The following is an 8648-nucleotide window of genomic DNA, read 5'->3' as shown; positions in this document are numbered from 1 at the left end:
CCTTTGAGCAACGTAAACTCCGTTTACATTCTGCTTGCTTCTTTCTTCTCTCCTGTGTGATTTCTCCTCAAATTTTGACTTGTTTCGACTAACAACCAATACACCCGGGTTACCCCTGCTCTGTGAGACAGGACAAGTTCGGGGACTACTCCGCCCCCGGCGCCCCGGTCCGCACCTCCCCTGGGCCGCAGGGCAGCCTCAGCTTTGCCTCGGAACTACAGCCCCCATCAGCCCCTGCCCGGGGCCCGCAGTTCCCAGCGGCCTGCGCGGCGCTGAGCGCTGTCGTGGCTCTCTCGGGGTGAATGAGCTGGGCGGCCGAGCTGCTGCTGGGCCGAGGCCGTGGCCGAGTCCCGCTTCCCTCAGGCGCCGGAGTCGCTCCCATCTTCCTCCTCCTCTTCCTCCCTCGGCAGCTCCAGGCGCAGCGATGAGGCGCGCCGGGCTGGGTAAGCGCAGCGGTTCGCGGCGGCTGGGCCTGCAGCCGCCCTGAGGGGCCGGGCCATGGCATCCGTCCGGCCTGGAGGGGCACCGGGGGTGGGCAGCGGCTGCGGGGTGCCCTATCGGCTGGTGCTGGGGGGTTTAAGAGGGAGGGTGAGGGGGTGAAAAGCGAGGCCCGGTGGGCAGGGGCAGCCCGTGCCTTCATGCGAGGCCGCGCTGGGCCCGCAGCCGGGGCTGGCTGGGCCCGACCCCATCCGACCCGACCCAACCCGACCCGCGTAGGGGTTCGGGGGCTCAGCATGAGAGGGGCTGTGCAGATGGGTGTAGGCTTGCAGCAGGGCTCCGGAACTTGAGGTGGGAAAAGTGATGTGTCCGTCACCCGCCCTTCTGTTTCTCGTTTCTTTTTGGCTCTGCTGGCGTTAGGGAGCAGCGCTGGGATCTGTAATTGTATTCACGAGTGGTTCTAACGCAGTGTTGGTTTGAGCGATGCTTCCATGGATGGACAGATTTGTCACTCTTCAGTCAAATCCTTTCTGAATTTTCTCCTGTTTTTTAATTTTAGTACTTATGTATATTTTCCTAGTATATTTACTTTGGGGAAAAAAAATCCAGCTGTTGTCAGTTTATTACAAGTATAATCAGATGCAAAGCCTGAAATCTTTGCAGAGATCCTGCTGGGTGTTTTTACATGCGTGGGCCCTGTTTTTCAACCAGCAGCCATGTTGATGACTATAAACTTCGAACTCCTATGTCATGTTCTACGGTCATTTAAGTGCAGTGACCTCAGAGTAAACCTTAGGCAATTTTCATGCCTCAAAAGTTTATGACTGAGTTCTGGTACTTCTCCCTACAAAGTTAGTATTTTGGGGCTGATAAATGCCATGTGAGTAAACCAGATGTGTCTACAACCCCAGATTTACTTGTACACTTTAAGTTTTTGTCGTGTAATAGTATTTTCACAACATAAAACAAGTCATGGAGACACTTTTTACTAGATCAAGAAAGGTGTCGGGATGTTTGTCATAAAAGGAGTGCATTTGATAATGCTTAGGTCTTTAGTTCTTTTTTTTTTTTTTGTCAGACTAACATCTTGCTCTTGGGTGTGAACTGAGAGGCATTAGACTGAAGGCCATCTGGCTCAGTATTCTGCTTCTGAAAAAGTGAAGTGTTGATAGGTGTTGATGGAAGGAAAACAAGGAAAAGAGCGTGTTGTCTTTTACTGAGTCTGGTAAACAGTGGCTTAAGAAACATCCTCAAACTACTTCTTAAAACATCTGCTAGAAAGTCAAGCAGAAGACTTAAGTGTGGCTGTTATCAGCTGCGTAGAATTTGACACTTTCCCTTGACATTTCAACTTTCTGTCTAGAGTTCATTTTATTTAGTAGGTTGGAAATAGAAATTGGGTACCAGTACATCTGCTGTGGGCACTAGCTACCTTGTACCTCATTTTTAGCCTGTGATTATGTTATGATCATGTCCATATTAAATGTTCTGCCAATGAACAGTGTTGCAAGACAGTCTATAGAACTGCCATGCTGAAATTTCTGTCCTTCCTGCAAGCAGCAGTAGCCAGGCTTCTACAAAGTATTTTCTATTACATAGATGGAATTGGCTGTGCATATTTAAAAGCTCTGGGGCTGTTGTTCACATCTGTTATGACAGAGTCTATGTAATAATAATAGTTATGGTATTTTGGCCTGAAGCTATATGGTATAATAATAACTTACAAAGAATTTTTAAAATTTGAAAGGACTGTACTTAAATGCATTTGTAAGACAAGACAAAAGAAACAACCCTCATCTCTAAAATGATGTAATTTTTGTCAACTTTTTATACTTGGCATTGGTACTTTTGGTACTTTTGATTGTCACTGACTCACTGTAATGAAATGGACAAGTACATCTCAACATAACAGCTGAGAATTTGTTATTAGCTTTGCTATTTTTTGTCATTTATAGAATAACATAAGAACAGTTTATAATTACAAACTAGAAAACTGTAAAATCTTACACTTTAAGAACATCTTTATGGGTTTGTATAAAATTATACCTGTTGTGAAAGTAGCATCATAACTCTCTCATTTTAAATGTTGTTATTATGAATACCAAGCATACAGTGAAACTGAGACATAATTTTACTTGTGACTGGGATTGGTGTCTTTATTCTCTCCCCTTATCATCAAAAAGAAAAAATTCACCCAAACACAAAAATCTTTAAATTGCATTAAAGAGGAATTAACCAAAGGCATTCATACAATTTTAGTGTTGCATTCTGACTACCCATGTAAAATTGATTAATGTTATGGCTGGGTTGCTAGTTGAATTAATCTGGTAGGATCTTTATCATAAAGCTTTTAATAGTTCTTTTTCTGTTTGCTTTTATCAGTCACTGTCTCTTTTATTTGGTTTCAGGTGTTTTATTTAAGGCCTAAGACTGATTGTTATCTGGGCAAGCTGTGGCTTTAATTCCCCTGTGCCCATGGTGCTGTGCAGCTGCTGTCTGTAGGAGATCTTTATGAGAGGTTGGAGGAAGCAAATGTGTGGAGATGGAGGAGCTTTCATTCCCTGTTTTGTGCTTATTTGCTGAATCAGTTGTCTTGGTAGCAAAATAGTCTCCCAAAAAGCAAAGACAGGAGTGGGAATAGAACTGCAGAATGGTGACAGAAACAGCAGTGTTTTGGTGTGTCCTCCAAGGTCTGGTTTGTAGAGAAATACATGTAAGGATCAGGGTATGCTTTCTCCTGCAAATTACCATGTGTAATCAGATGGTATTTGTCAGACAGTGATCTCACCTTTCTTACTTTTGAGCTCTCTGTAGTGGCCCCAGTGCTCCCTTCATGTTGCCATGAAGGATGGCCTAGGATCCTTACCATAGAGGTAATCTGAAAACATGATACGGGAAAAGATTTCATAGTATTAAAATACAACCATTCTTCAGTTTTCTATCATTGATTTTTTTAATTGAGAGATAACTTACACATTTGAAAAAAACTTTCCATCTGCCTGCAGCTCTTCCTGATTGCCGAGGGCGGTATTAGGGAAATATGGTTTTTGTATGCAAAGAGTGCATTTCCACGAGTGAAGTGCACTTGCTTTAGTGGTGTTTTCTGTCTAATTCTATCTTTTGTTTATAGGTGATGGAGCACCCGCTGCTAACTATGGCTATGCCAAGAGTGGATACAGTGTTTATGAAGAAGAAAATGAGAGGTTAACTGAAAGTCTGCGTACGAAAGTCAGTGCCATTAAATCAGTAAGTATTTAATTACAGTGGTATCATCACATTTGTGGAATGAAATTATACGGACCAGTGAAGCAGTGGACTTAATTTAAAACATAAATCTAAAACAAGGAAGAATTATTGTCATCCAAAATGTACAATAATTCATTTGTATAACTGATTCTTCTTTTAATTAGATTTTTAGTTAGAGATGTCCTTTTTTCCTAATCTTGAGGACAGCTGGAGTGTTACTTCTACAGCATGAATTACTGCCCCCACAGAATTAGAATATGTGTTTTAAACTGTCTCAGGTTCATTTAAGAAAATGGACTGCTTTTTTCTGGTTTTGTCATTGTGGCTCATCAGCTTTTGCTTTATCTGCTTGTAAATCTGTAATGAGAAAACAGCTATTGGAAATAGAATGCTAATATACTCTGAGACAGATTTGTTGGATTAATGATTCTGATTCCTTCCCAAGATTGAGGACTTCTTTCTAACAAGTCTAACTGAAAGGCAGCTCTGTGATTAAAATTGTGTTGGTTTTTGGTTTTTTGTTTTTTTTTTTCTCTTAAGAACTTAAGATTTTTAAAAACACATAGAAACAGCACCTGTTGCTAAATACGTATGTGCTAGAAGTCGATGAATTCTTAGGCCAAAAGTAATTCAAATTCCTATTGCTAATAATATCCTGTTGCTTAAAAGTAATTTGTTTAGTCTAAATTAGAGAATAAAACCCTAGATTTAAATTAAGAAATTATCCACCTAAATAAATGACTTTGAGGGTAAAAACAGAAGCTTTAACCTTTGTTACAGATTTCATTTCTCATCTCTGCTGATATGTAATATTTCAAATCAGTGTCCCAGGGTGTGTCTACAGTGTGGTTCTCAGTGGCCCATGGAGTGGCATGTGTGCTCTTCCTGCTGTTGTATCTTTTAGTGCAGAGTATGGTGTTTGTTATGTTCAGATAATCTCAAAAGCTTCACGGCTGACTCTCGATGTGATAGACTGTGGTGAAATGCAGCAGTAAGAAACAATGAGATTTAGGTTGTGTCACAAAAGACATAAGGGTTTTTTGTTAATCCAAAGCATTGAGGGCTGGAGCATGTTTCCCTCCCTTCTAGGAGTTGAGCTGTTTTTTCAAGGACACTGTGCTGATAAGAATGGTTATGGAAGAAGAGCTTCTAAAAAGCCTTAGTGGGGGTTCTCCTGTATCTCATGCAGGAGCTGCTTTTTAGCCAAGATTCTCCTGGCTGGCCCTCACCTTTGCTACATTGCAGCTGTGTCTCAGCTCTGTGCCTTGTCTCATACATCCCTGATTCTGACCCTAAGCTGCAGGCTTGACTGGTTTGACTTTGGAGCTGTCTCATAGCAGTGGATGTACTGGCTGATGACCAGGCTGTCTCTGACTGGTGGCTACCTCTAGACTGACTATCACTTGCATACACCACTTGCTTCCTTGTCCTCCTGTGCCCTTGCTATTTCATGACCCAGAGCAGAGACAAAATAGGCAATTTTACAGAAGAAATTCCCATTTCTAGCATAGAAGCAACTTATGAAAAGAGATGCATTAGCTGGTTACAGGTGTCAAGTTCAACATGGACAGCTCTGTGCTGTACATTTCAGTAGTTTCAACAGTTGTTCCAGGAAATGCACAATTACTACTTAGGCTTGACTAAATCTTGAATTTTTGAAAGGCCGTGCAGTGATTCTAATAAGGAATTCTCTCTTGAAGGAAAAAAAGGGGAGAAGGAGCACTGAATGCATCCTGTGGCTTTATATGCGTTTAGTTAAGTGACAAAAATTTACTTTCCTAAGGGTTAGGGACAGACTACTGTGCATATTACTTTGATTTTTGAAAAGGCCAGGTACTGTTTTCCTATTTTATCTGGGGAAATGCTGGTCATGCCATGTATTTTAGACTTGCTTTCTCCAAGCTATATGTAACAGTTTACTCATATTTAATACTTTTTTTTCTTAATAGCTTTCCATTGAAATTGGAACTGAAGTTAAAAACCAAAACAAAATGTTATCAGAAATGGTAAGTATCTATCACTAATTTCTTCAAATATGGGACAGGATTAAGAGTTAGTAATTTAAAGCATTCTTCCTTTTAGTGTGAACATTTGTATTAAAACGTTGACAACTTATTGTTGACTGTAAAATGTTGACAAGTTCAATCAAAAATACAGATGTGCAAATGTATTACTTCTAAGGCATAACCAAGGTTTTTGTGCTTCAGCTAGGACTGTTTTCAGTTTGCAAATGTACAGTATTATTATAAAGGCAGTTCTGTGTTTAGCTGTATTTAAGAATATGAAAGATGCAGAAAACAAGTCTGCCTTTTTTGCCTACATTTTGCATTGGCCTGAGGAAAACATATCTCTGGAAAAAGACATATCTCTGGGTGAAAGTTTTTCTTGGTTAATTTTCAGAAGCCGCCTCCGAAATAACTGTAGCACTGAAAAAATTTGAAAAAAAAAAAACTCCAACCCAACAGGCAAAACTACACTTAGCAAGATGTATGGACTATCTCTTTTTCTCAGAGTAACATGGATTTTGTTTGTTTTGTTTGTTTGTTTTTAATGCAGGAAAGTGATTTTGAATCTGCAGGTGGACTTCTAGGTGCAACCATGGGCAGACTGAAATCACTCTCTAGAGGAAGCCAGACAAAGCTATTAGGCTACATGATGCTCTTTGCATTTTTTGTGTTTTTTGTATTATACTGGGTTATTAAATTGAGGTGATGTATGTTACCTTTGGTTTAAATTGTGTAATTTCAGCTATAAAACAGTCTTAATTAATGAAGACATTGATCTAAACCAACATACTCTGTTGATAAAACACAGTGAAATCGTTGTGAATTGCATTAACTATTAATGCAATGTTATATATAGTTTGCCTACTGTATCAGAATCTCTCCCATCATTCCCTGTTTTGGGGGGACTATTTGTAAATATGCAGAAACTGAGAGCATAGTAAGTTGGTTTTTTAGGGCAAAATATTTTCTAAATCAGTTTAAAAACTACAGAAAAAACAGTTGTTCAGATATGAAGTAATTGCAGAAATAAAAGGCTTTTTCTTTCATTCTGCTTTTCATTCTGAGCCATGCTCTAAATTAGAGCATCAGCTTCAGGCATATAGGGATTTCTAGGCTGCAAAAGCATGAAAAGTTTGATCTTTTGACATTGATTTTACCTGTGGACTTCTAAAAATGCTGGCCTGAAGCTAACAAATGTAATAGGGGTACCCCCAACAATTATTTTTGTGCATAGGTCTCCTGGTGTACATGTTTAAGTAGCTTAAACTGTGCGTTTTGGGGAGAAGTTGCTTAAAACTGGATGGGTTTTTTTTATTTAAATGTGACAAATCATGATTACACATCTGCTCTTTTAAGCAAATGCCTTTGGTCATTGGGATCAACCAATATGGACACAGAAAAATGTTTTCTTTATATTTAAAGTATCTAAACATAATGATTCTATTGAATCACTAAACCTCCAACTTTTTTGTTTACGATGGTTACTTTTCAGTCTGTGATGAACTCTTAAGTCTACACTGCATGATATCTGAAATATGAGGACAGATATTTTGAATCTTATATTAAAGTATATCATGTTGGAGCTGCTGTCATACTAAGATTTTTTAATTTGAAGACAGCTTTGGTTCACCAGATAGTTTCTAATAGTCAAAGCTATTACATTACTGTGTTTAACATTCAAAAAATAAAGTTTCCTAGATATTGAAATTGTATTTACAATTTTTGAAGAACTTTTCTAGAAATACTCTGTAACATGTTGCCATAAAAAATTAATTAAAAACTGCCAAATAAAGTGTCCTGTAGTATTCTAGCTAGTCATGTTCCTATACATTGTTTTCTATTGTAGAATACCATTGTATTTCTTGGAAATGGTGCTGCATTTGAGGTGCAATATTTGTGTGGGGAGCTCTACTAAAATAAGCTATGGAGTAGTTTGCTACACTTCTTTCAATATTTTACTTTATATATAATGGAAGTATAACACCATTACTTAGCTAATAGAAAACAGTTACCCAGAATGCGTAATAGTAATAAAACTTGAATATTTCTAGATGATTTTATCTTTGATTGTTAAAAGGTCTGTGCTGCTTCTACAGGTAACAGAACATCTAAGTACTACTAGCACCAGCATATGCATTGTCTTTGTATGAGAATGGTTAAGTAAGAATAACATTCCCAAAGCTACTCAGTAGAGCAGAGTTTGTCATCCAAAACTGATGCACTTGTATAATTTTAATGGCACAGGGGAGTGCAAGGTACCTAATCCCCCTTTGCTACCCTGTGCCTCAGTGGTGTGGAGGAGTGAGGGGGAAGTAAATTGGGGGAAAAAAAACAACCTAAGCCTATGGCTTCCTTTTTTGTGTTTTTTATTTACCGAAGGTCAATATTTTTGTTGTCTAGCTCAGGTGGCAAATGGGGAGAAAGCTTAAGCACAATGGGATATTTATATTAGAAAATCCACAAGGTATGTTGTGGTATTTTTTCATTTTTTCCTAAGTGCTGAAACAGCTCTATTCTGCTCTTCTAACCTGAACATTCCAAACTGAAAGATAACTGAAATTTATATATTGAAAAACTGTGACACATTTCTGTATGTTTTTTTGTAGGATGTAGCACATTCTCCTTACATTGCATTAAAGGTCAATTTTCAGTCTCAAATCTAAGCTGGAATCCTGCAATTGTAACCTTAGAATGGTTAAGGTGCCTTGATGAAAGGTGAAACTCCATGAATATTTCAGCTGGGAAGAGGAACTGGAAATTTAGGGGGAACCATGCATTGTGGCCTTAAAATTCTCCTCAGCATCTGCACTTGCTTCACTGGTCATTTTCTGGTAGAAAACTATTATTCTGACAGAACTTAAAATTCACAAAGATGTTACCAACATTTCAGGATGGTGTATTATGACCTTGTAGAATAAAATACACTATACAGTGGATGCAGTAAAGGAATAATAGTAA

General features: G+C 38.9%; 1 protein-coding gene across 2 annotated transcripts; it reads left to right on the top strand.

Moving 5' to 3' along the window:
* Nucleotides 1–242: 242 nt before the first annotated feature.
* On the top strand, nucleotides 243–8498 carry BET1 (Bet1 golgi vesicular membrane trafficking protein). Of its 2 annotated transcripts, none has more exons than XM_071735249.1 (4): nucleotides 243–443; nucleotides 3569–3684; nucleotides 5634–5690; nucleotides 8297–8498. In XM_071735249.1, exons 1-4 carry the CDS (start codon nucleotides 425–427, stop codon nucleotides 8351–8353), a joined length of 249 nt encoding a protein of 82 aa, XP_071591350.1. In that variant the 5' UTR covers nucleotides 243–424; the 3' UTR covers nucleotides 8354–8498. The 2 variants fall into 2 exon arrangements, with proteins under 2 accessions (XP_071591350.1, XP_071591349.1); XM_071735248.1 differs by lacking the exon at nucleotides 8297–8498 and adding an exon at nucleotides 6241–7504 and having other exon boundaries at nucleotides 254–443.
* Nucleotides 8499–8648: the final 150 nt, after the last annotated feature.

The sequence above is a fragment of the Heliangelus exortis genome, chromosome 2 (assembly GCF_036169615.1).
Source record: "Heliangelus exortis chromosome 2, bHelExo1.hap1, whole genome shotgun sequence".
NCBI lineage: Eukaryota > Metazoa > Chordata > Aves > Apodiformes > Trochilidae > Heliangelus > Heliangelus exortis.
Note: the sequence above shows the minus strand (reverse complement) of the source record. Positions and strands in the feature narration are given on the sequence as shown.